Below are 16,477 nucleotides of genomic sequence, written 5' to 3' on the forward strand. Positions count from 1 at the left end.
GTTCTCTTACTTGGAGACTAAAAATGGTTCAGCTCCCAAGGAAAGCAGTCCTGCATCTCACTGTGACAGCATCACGGTGAAGGGTTTGATCTCCCCGCACACAATCTGCGCTTCCAATGCCTACACTTGTTTAAAGCTTCTGAACATAAAAAGGGTTTTAAGCTGCAGTTCCCTTAAAATCCCTTGAAGCACAAGGAGCATCCTTTGCTCTAATAATCATGCTCAAAATTTCACGGCTTACAAGAAAAATGTTTTAACTGACCATTTCCATACTCAAAATACTTCAATAAAACACCCACACAGTGACAAGAATGAGACTTTAATCAGTTTTAAGTGGAGTTTTAACACTAAGAGATAAAGGGTTGTTAAACACAATAACAAACGGACATCTGATTTGTATGAGGCATTATCCTGTACATGTCATACTTGGTTTTTGTGTATTCTCAGTGCATAGCATTACACACAGAGCCACTGTTGCACAGCACAATAGTATTTGAAGAGGCTGAATCAGAGTAAGGCTGCTTAACAGACTGATTTTTTTTTTTTCTTTTAGTATCTATATATATATATGCTATATGAAAACAGACTGAAAATTTGAACTGGCAGAGAAAGGCAGCTCTGCCAAACACTGCAGTTGGAGCCCCTTTTAGTGCACAGTTCCACCCCATCCATCTGCATGCATGACACTTTCTAACAGTATTTAAAAGGTAAACGAGGCACTTCGTGGCAACCACAGGCATCGTTAACATATTGCACACATTTGCTATGACTAAACATGGAACTTGCACACTAGCATCCTATTTTTTTTTGATTTTTTTTTTCTTTTTTGAAAGCTGAACATTTGATGCTGCATGTAAACTCCACTTCAGTTTACAATGTGTGCCACAGGAACGAATCCGGATGCTATTTATACAACTGCCCTTTAATAGCTGTGGCAAATATTTTGAGTGGGGCTACCAATGACTAGGGGATGCTTCAGGGCCTAACAGTAAGCTCTTACCGAAGTGATGCCTTCAAGTAGTTTCAGACATGTAAGCTGTTGCACATCCAAAAAGATTTAAGCATACAGTCCAGAAACTCAATGAAAGATTACCTACAGAATGCAGTTCAAGCTAATTATGAATACTGTCATAAATAAAGTTTTAATAAGGACTCAAAAACCTTTCAGTCATAGTAATTCTTGTCAACTTCTATGGGGGTGGTAACTGAAATAAAGTATAGGAGAGTATGTATAATATATATTTATATATATAATATATATATATATAATGCCATTTTTCCATTTCCAATGACTACACCATAAAATGTAAGCAAGGCTTCTCAAAGACATTGAAACATTCAAAAAAATCAAAACCCTCATTCCAACCTTCACATTCCAAAGGAAAAATAACAGTGCAAAAGCCCATCATGTCATGATTTCCAATCCGGCCCTCAGCGTTACATACCGGAACCTCAGCAATCCAATTTTTATTATCCAAGTGGGACACGCAGCAGTGTCAATATCCAAATACTTTTAAAGCATGAATGTTTTTGTTTATTAGCCAACACAACTTTCAACTATTAAAAAACTGACAAGGTGAAACATGATTCAAAGGGTAAGAGTTAAACGTCACATCCCAAGGTAACCACCTCCTGCTCGTCAGTAACAGTGGGAATAATAAGCACTGGAACCAGCAGTCTTGATCCATTAAGCTATTAAAAGTCTAATTAAACCTACAAGTCAGAAAATATTTATCAGCTTTGTTAGAAGTTAGAATCATGAATCTGATGAGCAAAATTGACCAACAGATACAAAAAAAAAAAAAAAAAAAAAGCACTTTACACCTTCGTTTACCAATAGTAATTACTGGAAGTCCTGCCTTGTCTCATTCAAATTCTTACCATTAATGCTGTTATACAGGGCCCTTGCAGATTCCATACACAGTTGTTATATCTAGGTGAGAACACAGCTAATGAACGTCAATGTCAGCACCAATAAGTTAATTAAAAGGGGGGGGGGGTGTATAACATCCTAAAAAAAGTGTCAATTTGGGGACAGCTCTTCATGGCGTACTTTAGAGAGAACAATTTTGTCAGCTACTTCACATTTGTATGCAACAGTAGTTGTACTATTAAGTCATCTGCAGTCTGGGCATGTCAATTATATACCAAAAGTGAATCTCAAGCCCTACTCCTGGCTATATCCCTACAAACAAATAATACAGCACTGCCAGTTTAGAAATCTAATTTGTTGGGTGGTTTGGTTTTGTTTTGGTTTGTTTTTTTAATAGCAAACAACATATTTGGGACAAGCTCTGCTTTTAAAAAGTACACATCGTCATATACACAGTGTTGAAAATTTACTGCAACACTGGTTTCCTCTTATATCGTGGTCTAATGTCTGTTTTTAAAACATTGTAGGTACTGAGTATTCAAGTAAAATTCCCTAACAGTTAATGACATTTTTTAAAAAAGTGTGCAAAACTGCAAAACTCATTGTAATAGAATGTGTAAGGTCAAAGGGGTGAAACAGCTGACAGAGGTTTGATTGAATAAATGCATCATAAATCTTCAAAACAAACACTAACCTGGAGAATCTCCAATTGACATTTCCTGTGCACCGTTACAAAATATTTTTGTATTAATGAGAAAAAAGCTTGCAAGGCAGCACATGAAGTATTCACAGCAGGAATATGATTGAAAAACTAATAATATAAAATGTAAGATGTTGACTGATGTATGCACTAATAGCATCTGACTTTTAGCACTGGCCTTGATTACACAGGAGATGGAGCAGCCATTACAATTCAGAAAAAAACAATTAATAAATCATTGTCAAATTTTGTAACAATTTGTTTCAAGCCCATATTTTAGTTGATAGCCTCCACATTTGTATGGTTAAGTCATTGTTGCTGTGTTTCCTTTCTGTGACCCCAATAATTTTTCTCCCTTCATTTGTGGGTCTTTAGGATGTTGTGAAGGTTCATTCCTGTACCCCTATACAGAATCACTCCCTCTAGCTGCCTTTTCTAGCACCATTACACTTAAAAAAATAAAATGCACAAACAACAAGCAGTGACAGCGGCGACTCTTCAATTGTCCAGGATGAATTACTGTAGCATGCTAAAGAAAGGTGCATGTAAATAGCTGGACATGGTACACAGGCCAAACTCCAGCAGACTATATTCCTTTCTGAGCATTACTTTCCATCCCCCATCCAAAATACATGCATTAGAATGTAGTAAAACCTTCTAGAAACATCTCTTAGCCAACTGCAGACTTTTCTGTTGCCACACAAGTGCAAAAAAAGGGGCAGGATGTGAACCTGTATATTTTTGAAACTTCGTTTGGTGACAGAACACAAAAGGAAAAATTCCTACGTATACACATTAGATCTGTCTCCACTTTTATAAAACTGGAATAAAATGGGAAAGTGCCATGTTTATAGTTCCTAATTGAAGTTTTAATGTCCTTTTGACACAAAAAGGTATATACATATTAGACCTACGTAACCTTTTTTTTTTTCAGCTGGACAAGTGTCAAACCCTGTAGATTTATAGGGCAAAACAAGATTGGTCAGGAAAGAATTGTTCCTATAATTGGTAATCTGACACTATGTCCTTTTGCCATTTAAAAAGGTCCTTTTTTCAGTTTATTCAAGTTTGTCACTCTTCATGGTTGGTTTTTTTTGTGTGTTTTTTTTATCTCCGATAAAAAAAATATTCAGACTTTTGTAATCTGTGTATGCTGATCTTCATCAAAAGGTTCATTCTCTGGATCAGAGTCAGTGGTGTCAGAGTATCTATAATGATCAGGTTCATTGTCACTAACATCTGGTGTTACAGAAGTTGAACTGCTAGCCTCTGGATTTGATGGCTCTTCTACTGTTTTTGTGAAAAATAGCTTCACCTAGGAAAGGAAAAAACAACATTTAACAAGGGAACCTGGACTTCAACCAAGCACAGGTAATGCAATTTTTAACAGCATGGCTCCTTTTGCTACACTGAATCACATGAGTGCTCCTCTCCCTGCTCTGGAAAGAAGGAAATAAAGAGCTCTTCTGAGATTAGCCAGCCTTTCAACTACCACTCCTGAGAAAATAAAGACCTGGCAAAGCAGCAGGTTTTTCAAGCCCAGCTGAAGGAGTTCTGCCTATCTGCACCAACCACTGGTGCTCTTGAGTTCTAGCAGCAGGACATACCACTGCGGCAGGCCACGCTCCACTAAGCTTTTCAATGGTCCTACCTTCTAGACCTCTGCAAGCACAAAAGGAGACTGTAATAATACTGCACAGGAATGAACAAAACACTCTGTAACTGGTGATGCGCACGTGCACGCGTGCGCGGGTGTGTTAAAAGTCTGATCCAAGCAACAATCCAACAAGCAACTGTGACCATTACCTTCAAACAAGCACTGCTGAGTCTAACTGGTATTTTATGAGCAAGTTACAAAATGCTAAAATTCTTAAAAAATTCCTTTTTCATTTTTAGAAACAGTGCTGGCAATGGCTCATGCTCATCAAAGCTAAACTCCCAGGTTAAGGTACTCCCGTGAAGCAGACACTTCTGCAGATGAACTCTGGAGTCACTGTGTAAAGCCAGAGCTCATGGCAATGCAGCTGGTACAGGAAAGATGCTACCTGGGTCTCTGGGTCTCCTACTACTCATCTCTAATGGCTTTGATAAACACCTGAAACAACCCAAAGCCTTTGCTCCCAGCCTCTCAACATCGATCGACTTCCCAAACAGCAGACAAACTTACAAAGCCAGGAGCTTTGCTAAGTGGTGGCAATACTAATACATGAAATCAATTTCCACATAGGCAGCAGTTTCAAATAATTCCTCCATAAGGCAAGACAGACAAATCGGATAACGTCATGCAGCTTTTCAGCTTTGTTTCCACATAATATATACTGACCTTGAAGTTTGGAGAGAAATATCTGTTGGCTTTGTCTTTATTTGCTTTGTCTAGATCGTTTTTTGTTAACGTAAGGATTAAATATTCCTTATCATTATCTGAGCGCTCTGTACTGAAAATACCATCAAGTTCCTGATCTGCAACTAGACTTCCATTTTCTACTTTGTCTGAATTTTCATCCAGTCCTATGAAGAATGTATTTACCCAAAAGTGAAACATTTTGTCCTGGGGGAGGAAGAACACAAAGAACAAGCTTGCTTTAGTATTCACTAGTGGCACATTAATTAGACTAATATCATCATCTGGTCAAAAACAAATCAGTAATATCACACAAAACTTGTCTGGACAACAGTACATCATTGGTTACAGTGCATGCAAAGACATTTTCACCAATTCTAGACAATATGCAAAACTCTGCATTAATCAAACTCAGTTTTAACCAATTAAGCTTTCAGAAGTCACTCCTTATCGAAAGCTGGTTTTAAAACAATCTATCAATACCTACAAAAAAGCAGATGACAATAAATTAAACAAGTGTTAAACTCGTAATCACAAGGCGTAGAGAGATTTTTTTGCTCATACCTTGCCACGCAGTAGCCAAACCCAACAGACAACCTGTGTGTGTGAACCAGCTTAGGTGAGTAATATTTATCAATAGAGTCCATCTTCCTCCATAGCTTCCCACATAACAGAACGCTTTTATTTTTATACTGAAATAGCTGTAATTGAGCAAAAACATCCTACGAATACAGGACTCCTATTGTAGTGGATTCATTACTGCTTTACGGAGATGGTTTCCACCATTCAGATGTTTGCTGACCAGTACTAAGAGAAAGTCAGACTCTTGAAAACGTCTGCTGTCCTTCTACTCAACAGGAAGTTTTTAAGGAGAAGATGAGGCATTGACAATTTAAGTATATTCAACTTAAGCAGAATTTGACAGATGACAGCCGGAAAGGTACAAGTTAAATTATCCACTATAACACTGCAACATGTATACCTGTACAAAGAGGCAAAATAGAAATGCATCAGAAGTCACTGGAGTACTAGCTGGTATCAGCCAGTGTATTACATACTTATCAGTATGACTAGCAGGGTCATTGCTGAATGTCTATCTCCATATGTGCTACTGAACAAGCAGCAATGTTTTGCTCTTGGTTAGGCAATCTCTGAAGATAATATGCCCCGAAAGTTCACCTTGTAAGTTCTCAGCTAAATAGCTCCGTGGGATGCACTGAATGCTCTTGTTTTAGTTTTCCATCACTTGCCATACTTTTGTCAGTCAAGAGCTGATGTTTCCAAGATCAACTACCGTTAGCAGGTTGGTCCTGACTAGCACATTAAGCACTTCTTCTGAAACTGAGCTACATTTACTTCCTCTTTACAAAGAAAACCTATTTCACTCTGATTTGAGTTTTAAGGCAAAAGATCCAAAACACAAATGGCCAGTCTTCCCACAATAGTCAGTATTTCTGCATCTCTGTCAAAGCTGCAGGGATGACAACACTAGCACATACCAGAACCTAACATTCCTCGATACTATACAGGACCAGAATGCAAACTGACAACTCTGAGCTAACTTACATATTTTGGTTTACTAGAGAGATCTAATTCCAACTTCTTATTGGAAAATCCAGGTCCTGCCCCATCCTCCTAGCTATTCACCTCTGCTTGTAAGCAGGGGAAGAAATCAGAGGTGGAACAGAAGTGGTTCTAGTGTGTATCCTATGAGCCTGCCTCCCTGCTGAAGGCAGTCTGGCACCAAAATATCACATCATTTTTCCGGGCCAACGAGAAGGGAGCAGGGAAGAGCTGGACTACTGCTTAACTTACATTCTCCTTCCTCACAAATTAATAAAAACATGTAAGCACACAAATACTGGGAATCCAGAAGTGTCTGATGAAACAACTTCTACCTCCCTTTACCAAATGTCAGTAGACCCATTTTCAGTATTTTACGTAAAGCATAAAAAAACCACTTCCAGCTTGTACGCGTTTCTGTAAGCACTTAAGAGACTCCCAACCTGTAAGGAAGTATAACAGTGAAGACAAAAGTGAAAGAATTCAGTCAGAAACACTTCTGGTAGTTAAGAAGTTATCCACTTCAAATCATGCCTCTCCAGTATCTTTGGGAATCAAGTTAATCTACCAAATTAATATGCTGTAATTACAGTTGCCTTGGGAGACTAACAGATGTTTGCCACTGCCACCAAGACCCTTCAAGCCATCACATCTATGAAGAAGCCTTGCTGGAGCACATCCATGCAAGGCAGCCATCGGTAGGCTCTTGGCCAGGCCCAAACTGCTCATACACTTACCACCCTCTTCTTCACTAACACCACCCTCAGAAACAGCCCCTAAAAATGCCCACCCCAGGATCTGGAACTTGAGAATGAACATCCTGGGCAAGAGGGTTTATTCTTCTGTAATGCTCCAACGAGTCATCAGCCTGCCTGCTGATGTCTCATGAAGAAAGCAGCAGCAGGCAAAATCTCCATGAAGATGCCTTCAGGGTAACCTGGTCCAGGCTCCTCCTATACCCAGATGATGAGTCTCTCCAAAGATACACAGTCCTCCAAGGAGACAAGATGGCCACTCCTGCTCAAACCAAAAGACCAGTTCAGGTCAAACCAGAAAACACTAATGACATCAGCTTTCCAGCTACAGAACAGGAGGGATTTGCAGACCAGGTGACGTATGCAATACACGGTGGGAAAAGGCAAGCCTGAGCTGATCTTTCCAGCACCAACAGCTCTGTAAGCAGGTGGATATACCACCTGCAGTCTCACCACTAGTGAAGAGGCCATCCTTCCAGTGAGGATTTAGAGAAGAAAGTGCATTTCCACACCATGACCACAGTTAAAGAAGATACCACCTCTTGTAGCTGCGATGATGGTACTGCTATGTTTCATCCTTCTTAAGGACCACAATGCAGAAGCAGCAATGCACTTTGGTGCTGGTCCTCTGTGCCACCCATGACACCTCCAGTGAGTTCAGCAGAGGAGAGGTCAAAGCTGATGAACACGCTGCAGCAGATGGATGGAAAATGGCTTATACCAATTGTGCTGAAGCAGCTTTGGAGGAAAGCAGTGCCAAAGCAAACAAGGCCTCCGGATGTAACCCAACACCAGCAGAAGCAGAAGGCATGGTCTTGTCATGCCTCACCTTAAACGTCATCAGGTGGACAGAACAGGGAAGGATTTACTTGGCACTTAAGGGCCTGCTTGAACAAGCAACTGTGGGGACTCAGGTTTACTGATAAGAGTCTGGAGAAGACAAGACAGATGACAAATTTCTCACTAGACATCTTTTAATCTCTTTTCCTTGGGATAAATTTGCAGAGGTCTTCAGGGACTCAAACTAAAACAATACAACTTGGCTGAGCCGGTCACTTATCCTTTTATCTCCCTCCAGCTTTTTAAAGCATCAAGTTATTTTCCTTCCTTTCCCACTACGCTAACTTAATTAGCTTAATAAACTAAGTTCATGGGTACTGGAACATGGCATGACCACTCAAATTGAGGGAAGACTTGGTCATGTTTTTTGGAATTAGCTCTTAAGGCTGATAACTGTGTCACTGCTTTCACTGAAAAACAAAACTCATTATTCAAAGTGAGGATTCAGCCAGCTTCAGCTAAAGCATCAGGCTCCAAGATATTTCATGGGAGACAATGAAGAAAGTTGATGTAAATATGGGCCAAAGATAGGAATCTTAAAAAAATCAAGGCATGAACTGAACTTGGGCTTTATATAGCAAATCAGAATACCAGATCAAGTGCTCACAGGAACACAGTTTAATGAATAGGTTTCTGAAAATGAGTATTAGCTAGAGGCTCTTTCAGAATGTGTTTTGCTTCACTTCCAGTTACATCACAGGCATCTGCTTTAAAAAAAAAAAATCACAGATATGTTTCTTCCCATAACCAAATCTGTATCATAAAATCTACAGTGCAGTATCAGACACTTGAGACAGAAGCTGATTTAATCACACTATTTTCACATACAATACTTATCCCTACTTTGTGCAGTTTTTCAGTTCTCAGACTGACAGAAAAAGTGTACCTCACTCTAGACCCAATATTCACCTCTAACTGCAGACTGAGATCCAAATCCAAGATCATTTAAGCCATCAGCTAGGAGGTCCCGTATCCTCCTGAGAGTTTAATTTTGCAGGGTTCTACAGGCACTTATCACTTTGCAGCACCAGCTAAGGGTTTTGGAGATGCTATCCAGCAATCAGAACACATAGATCATGTTTCAACCTGTTCCATGCTGGCCTCGCAGCCTTCCTGTAGTCGTGGCTGATGGAACTTCTTGTACCATTTCCAGATCAGCAGTTAGTCTTCTGACATTTTCAGAGTTCATTCTTCAGTGTCTGCTAAACAGCAATCACCCAAAGTCCTCTTGAACTGTGTAGCAGAACTTCTCATCTATACAGGCTCAAGAGACAGCATACCCAACAGCTCAAACAATGCTGTCAGTCCTGCCTATGCTACAGTCTGGGTATAAAACAGCTGTGACTCTTGCAAAAACAAAAACCCACACCAATGTTTCTCTCTCATCCATACTGAGAGGACTCCAGAAAAAGGTCTCCTTTACCCCCAGGCTCTGCAGGCAGGAAGATTACAAGATCTTCTGTACTATTTTTAAACAGACTCTCATTGAACCAAATGATATAAGGATACTCTGAAATACTTCAAGATTATCATGTCAACATCAATAACTGGAAGAAAAAGGCTTCACACAGGTAACATGGAAGCAAACCTATGGAGACTACAGCAGCAGCCTGAGGTGGAAGATCAGCCAAGCTACAAGTCAGAGAAACAAAAAAACCCCCCAAATTACTAACATCTATACATCAGAAATGCATACACAGTAACTGTACTTGAGCCTCAAGCTCTCATATGAGCACGCATTTCATTCTTGAAAGGAAATAGCTACATCATACTGAAGAAATGGTCCAAGAATAAAGTAAACAACATTATTAGACATGAAAAGACCAAAAGTTGTGGACTTAACTAACTGATGCCAGGTGGCAGAGATTATGGAAGAGCTGAAACAGGGTAACTTTCAAAGCAGTCACCCTCTTACCAACATCTTCTCACCTTTGGCTAAGGTCCTTTGGCTGAGGTCAGTTCCTGCTAGCCACTGAATTTGCTTAAAGTTTTGCCATTAAAAAAACAGAACAATTGACTGCTTTAAATTTCACATTGACACTGCAACACCAGGTGCTTAAAGTCACTTGGTCATCCAAGTTTGTTTTGTTCCATGCACAATAATTTTATCCAAGAGCTTGATCAAAGTTGAGGAGGACCATCCATACTAGAGAGCTCTGCAGATAATGCTACTGTTCTTCAGAGGATGAAGAAATTTGAAAGCACGTACAGGTGAGTGAATCTGGAGCACTTCAGCTGAGATCAGTGGTATCAAACACCAAACCAGACCCAGCAGGAGGACACAGAAGCTTCCTTATCTCCAGAGATGAGACATAGCCATTCTCCAGCCTGAGGCCCAGAATGGATCTAGAATGACACTTTAAATTAATATTACTAGTTGTTTGGTTTTTTTTCTTATGGGAAGTTAAAATGCAGATGGGTAGATACGTGATGCCTTTAAGTGTGTGCAAGAAAACTTGTTTAGCTATAACCTATAAATCTGCTAACAGAAAACCTTGGAAGAGCAAGAACCAGTGACAGGCAACAGACCTGTAATTCCAGCCTTCATAAACACATGGGAATAAACCAGAATCTCTGAAAGATAAGATCCTGCTACTCCTAGTTATGTTGTTCCTCATTAATTAGTTGATCACTGCACAAAGGTGATCTTCTCCAAAATGTGACAAGTCTCCACAGCAGAAGGCCCTCTCTTTTGGGGTTTTGAGTAAGAACTGAGTAGAGTCAGTTTATCTAGAAAAGGAACAGGCACAGATGTGAAACACTTGTACAGAGAAATGTGTTCAACTCTGTGCCAAGGTAGGTTTTCTGCCACAAATATTCACCTTTACCCTATTCCCATCTTAGTCACTTTACATAACAAGTTGTCAAAAAGTACCATGTGGGAAGATCTCCTTTAGTACCAAAGCACACATCAGAGATTAAATATTTGACTAATTCTCAATATGGAGACCTCAGGAGTGGTTTGATAAAACAGACTGAAATACTTACATCCAAGAGGATCCACAGATCCAGTCCCAGACGCCCTCGATTCATGTCTGCATTTAGTGTAAAGCTAACAGAGGCAGTCTGACCAGAACTGTCTAACACCACATACCTATTTTCTTTTGGCCTCCATTCTTACACAAGGCTGAGGGCAATTAGACACTAGATTCAACAGATCTTTGAGGCAGATCAAGTGGTTTCTTTACAAAAGACTTCTACTTGGTGAAGGGACAGTTTCTATCTCAGAAAAGCTTGCAGATATGGAAAGAGCAGCTTTCACCATCTCAGCATTTCTTGGCCCTAGCAGTCCAAAAATACTGAGAAAAGGAGCACCTCTGCACTATCTGTAACCCACAGAATTCGAATTGTTAGGGTACTTGATAAAAATAGACAAGAAAAAAAAAATCAACCAGATACTCAGAAACTACAAAGAGATTCTTAAGAAATGAAACCATGGCTGGTATGACACCGAAATGAAACTACAGCATAGTAACACGCTTGCTGTGTTTCTGCAGACAGTTTTACACAATCTTGAAGACTGAATTTGTATACAGAATATATATTATATATATAACATTATACATAATATACAGAGAATACGTACTGAATCTGAACACACAAACTGTATGTGGTCACGAGGAGCTCTGGTTTATGCTGTCAGTGGATCTCAGTGCTCTCTATAGAGGTAAAACACATACAGGAGTTTGTTCCTGGTGCTACAGAGCCAAGATCCAGCATCTGAGCTACACACCGACATTTTGGGGGCTGGCTTAGGGAGGGGCAGTGCAACACAATGCTTCCTACAAAGTCTGTTTGCAATCCAAGTGTTACTGAAGATGGTAAAGAATTGACAAATTCAGAGCTAAGACAGGGCAGAGAATGGATAAAACAGAACCTTGTCTCAGATGTTTGGGGCTTTTTTTATCTCCTCCCTGCATCCCTCATGTCTAGCCCACAGTACTTATCTGAGTGCTCCTTTAAAAGTCTGTTCTCAAAACTGGCTCCTGTGCATTGCAGTTTTAAATGTCAGTAATTTTAATGTTGACTTAAAGTGGAATTTCTACTTTTAAAATGCTTTGTTTTACAGTTCTCTATACTGCACAGAGCTGCACTGACAAACTAACACATCTCTTTAAACAGGCAGAAGAAAATATTCCCATTAAGAAACTGTTTAAAAACTTTTGCAGACATCAGTGCATAGGTAACAGAACACCTCCAGCTACTGAAATTACACCATTAAACTAGTTAACAACACCTTGTAACTGAACAAGCCCACAAAATAGTGTGCGTATTTACACACACATCTAGTAGGTACAACCAGCGTCTACAGTTGTAAGAGACTGTGATCTCATCACTTATGTCTGTCTCCCAATCCACTCCAGTATTTTCTTATTTTTATGCTTTGCCTGTACACAGGATTCGCTCAATGAATGCTCTTAGGTTTAATAACATCCATTAAACAGTGAACTATTCAGAAAGAATTTTAAGTAGTAAATACAAAGGTAGCCTTTAAACAATACGGTCTCATCCTCACCTTTTACTTTGGTAGATGCAAACCATCTCCACAAGCACCGGAATTAATGAAACCCAGTGACGAGGTATTCATCTTTAAGAACTTGCTGACTTTGGTGTCAAAATAAGTTCTAGATTAATTTTTTCCACAACTGAGACACTGATAAAATTCTCAGTTCTGAGGAATTCTCTAAATGTCTAATGTCAAGGCACTGCAGCTGGGAACCGAAAGATGGGTGAATAGATTGTAGAGATACTTTTACAAAGTGTGCAGGAACACAATTATCTTGGAAATTCAACCAGATTTGACAGATGGGTAGAAATCAGCCAACAGCACACAGACAGGATCTTCTGTGCCTGCTCAAGCCTTTGGAAAATTTAGTGAAGAAAACAGCTGGAGTTAACTTGCTCAGTATGCAAGTCTATTTTTAGAATGAGAATGTTTCTTCCTCAATTAGATTACTCACTACTATCCAAACGACTGCAATACATATCCAGTGTAGTTTTTATCCAACCTTTGTTCTTAATCTCACCAACTCTCAAAATATCCAGCTTTCATTTTGTGGTAGATTCTCTCCTTGGGAAAACTAGACATCAAAGAATTAAATACTGTGATTACGCATCACTGAAGAATAACCAACATCCCAGTCCTGCGTCAGGATTAGCTCAACAACATTTTCCAGAAAAGCAAGAAAACCAACCTTTTTCAACATCTTGTTCTGTTTGTGGAAAAATTCCACTTTGATATCACCGCATACCGGCAAAGGTTGAGGGAATTCAAAGTACATATACTTGTCTTCACGTCTTGAGGGTCCTGAAGGGGAGGTGAATATCTTTACCTTTAGCTGGTACACCACAAACTGAGGATCTGCATGGCAAAACAGAGTGTCACTTTGTAAGAAACGCCTTAAAGTGTCAAAAAGCACAATATCAGTATCAGAACCACAATCGTGAGCTACGATATTTTGAAAGCTACATAAATACCTACTATGAGTTAAACTCCGCAGGGCATCAAACTTTGGTAGATGTTACTGGAAACAACCTAACAGATTTCTGTCCTTTGCAGCAATACTCTAAGGCAACCGTAGTGTTCCTAGAAAGCCGCTGTTTCTTTTTAGCATACTAAGAAACGACTATATGAAGTGACAACTTCTTGACTTTTCCTTGCATACTGCCTCTCATCTCTATATTTATACGGATGTAACTGAAGGGTTTTATTCTCTTGTCTTCTTTGAATTGCAGAGTGGGCAGTCATGTCAGCACAAACTGATTTCTACTCTTACACAAACAGAACTGTTATACAAACAAAAACAAGGACAAAATTTAACATTAATACACAAAGCAACCAGCACCCACAGACTACACAGACACAGACCGTAAGTCTGTCCTGTAAACCACCATCACCAAAGATGTGTCAGCCACAGCGTAACTTCCCAAATTAAATCTGCAGAGGTAACAGCTGAAATTATGAGGGTTTTTTGGTGCAGCCAAAGCAGATTTTCTTCGGAAATTGCCAGACACCAGCATGAAAACCAGCAATATTAAATGAAACTTATTCAAAGAAATCTTTCTGCACTTGTTCCTGACTTCTCTGTTATCATCGGATGCAGAGTGCTCTCTAGACAACACACACAGAACCATACCCTGCCGTAGAGTGCATAGCCACCCTGAAACCACCCCTGCAGAGCTGTGGAAGTCCCTACGGAGCATACCCACACTGTCTGGCTGAATGGCCTAGCTATAAAACTGCTACTTATCTCCCTCAAATCCTCAGAGCCATGAAATCCTATCACCCCTTCATTTTGCCTGAGAGGCACGACTCTGATCCCTCAGTGACTTTAAAACAGGAAAGATAACAAGGAAGTCACATTTAAAGTTACCCTGTGTTGGTAAAATTACTACCATTGCAGTAGATAACACAACTGAAAAAGTAACACAGACCATTGGTTTCACATTCGGAAAAAATAATTGAAAACTCCACAGAAACATAAAATATTGCAGTACACAAAGATGCTGAAGCTGATAGTTACTCTATCTTCTCAGGTGCTTAGCAGAGCTTTTATCCCAACATCCTACTGTGAAAATAGCACGTTAACAGACAAACAAGTTAATGCTCACATGAACATTTCATACTTGTAGCCTGATTCCACAGGTATAGCACAGGTTATCCAAATCATTAAATAAGTGGTAATTTGCAGAAATCTAACCTCCACACCTCTACCCTAGAGGCAGAGGTTTTTTGGCAGAGGCTCCTCCCTTCCTCCTCCTCCTGTAAATACAGCTAGCCTGACAAGTTGCTTGATTGTTTCTTATGTGCATTACATGTTCAGGTATGGTCTTACGACAATATTAATAGTGCAATTTTAATCGAAGCCACAGGAGGCACTGGAATTAATTCCACATTGCAGGAAACCCCGTAGCAAAAACATTAGAAAGACTTTTTCCACTAACAAAAAATGAAGACGCAGTTACTGCCCTGTAACACAGCCCGCAGAAGGACAGACGTGAATTTGTATTTATACTTGAAAGTTTCAAGGAATTGCTGTTCCTTACTAACACAGTGTATCAGCAAGCCAGATTGTTTACAGGTGTATTAACACTTTATAAGCCTCCATATAAAGAAAAGTTTATTCTAGAGTTAATTAGATATTTACCCGGTTGAACCGTATTTTTTTTTTAAACATCATGGGAAGAATGATGTTGCTGCATTTGAAGCCAACACACCATTAAACAAATGTTTTTCAGCAATTCATGTTTCCCCAAAATTGTTATATTAAAAAAAGGCTTTTTATACAAGTAAGGAGGAAATATCCAAATACATAGATATATTTGGCATCACTTATCTTCAAACCATTAAATACCTCTCAGTTTAAAACTGTAGTGAAACAACCACAGGAGACCTTCATGGACCTCAACTTACTACAGCTGGGAGGATACTAGCAGATAGACCACACTACCCAGCAGATTTTGGAACGTGGAAGTGTTTAAGTATGATCTTCTCCTCCATCAAGACGTGAAGCTCTTCATGTCACGTAACAGAAGGGTAGCCATCACATAATCAAACCTTAAGTTCAAAGGCTGCACTGGGGTGCTGGGTACTTACTGCAAGTTCCGCTGCTGAACATGGGAATTGTTTCAAACATCATCTTGTGAAACAGCAGTGCCACTGGTCTGTAATCCAGGTGATTCTTTAACAGGTAGCTATAGTAGTACACGTAGCGTCTCTGACTGGGAATTGTCACTCCCTAAACAGAGGGAAAAACATCAAAAACCATCAAGACCATTTATTAGCATCACTAACAGAGCTCCTGCCCATTACCTCAGAACTAAAGACAAATAAACCACGAATTCAAAGGTAGCTAAAGCACCTGGAATAAACCAGTGTGATTTATGCTGAGTATAGCTCAGCAGCAGCTACGCTGGCGACCAGCACACAGAGCAAAGCATCTAAGCTGGCTGTACCTAGAAAGCAGGGGAGTGCTGCACTGCTTTCTACACTGCACAGAGACCCAGCCATGCAGGTTTTCAGTAGAGTATCTCGTGATGACCCTCAGTGATTTTTTCACTGTGGACTATCCTGGGCACCTTAAGGACTAGCAGAGACATAACCCATCTCTTCACCATTCCCAGAGACAGCCTTTGTATGCGTTCCCCTTTTCCCCAGACACGTGTCCACATCTCTTGTACTCGTCCAGCAGTGTTTGTTTGTGTGCATTATCTAACACCAGGCAATTAATTACCGACCAGTCCCCAGCACAGAACAAGCAGGACGCTGGTTTTCCAGTTACTTCAGTACGTGTTTCCAAACATCCATCTCAGGCAATGAGGCAAAGAATGCAGATTTTTGCATATCTTTAAAACAAACACCTCAGACACCTTGAGGGTCATGTAAAAGATGGTTTCATGCTGCT

The 16,477-nt window shown here is 39.8% G+C and overlaps 1 protein-coding gene across 3 annotated transcripts in view; it reads right to left on the bottom strand.

Moving 5' to 3' along the window:
• Positions 1–303: 303 nt before the first annotated feature.
• PTEN (phosphatase and tensin homolog) overlaps positions 304–16,477 on the bottom strand; it is a 49,124-nt gene continuing 32,950 nt past the window's right edge. For all 3 annotated transcript variants that reach the window (XM_074874121.1, XM_074874122.1, XM_074874123.1), the window contains 4 exons: positions 15,670–15,811; positions 13,268–13,434; positions 4,897–5,121; positions 304–3,888 (listed from right to left, as the gene is read on the bottom strand). In XM_074874121.1, the coding sequence (XP_074730222.1) occupies positions 3,703–3,888; positions 4,897–5,121; positions 13,268–13,434; positions 15,670–15,811 (720 nt within the window). In that variant the 3' untranslated portion in view covers positions 304–3,702. The remainder of the gene's footprint in view (positions 3,889–4,896; positions 5,122–13,267; positions 13,435–15,669; positions 15,812–16,477) is intronic.

This window comes from Strix uralensis, chromosome 7, assembly GCF_047716275.1.
Source record: "Strix uralensis isolate ZFMK-TIS-50842 chromosome 7, bStrUra1, whole genome shotgun sequence".
Taxonomy (NCBI): Eukaryota; Metazoa; Chordata; class Aves; order Strigiformes; family Strigidae; genus Strix; species Strix uralensis.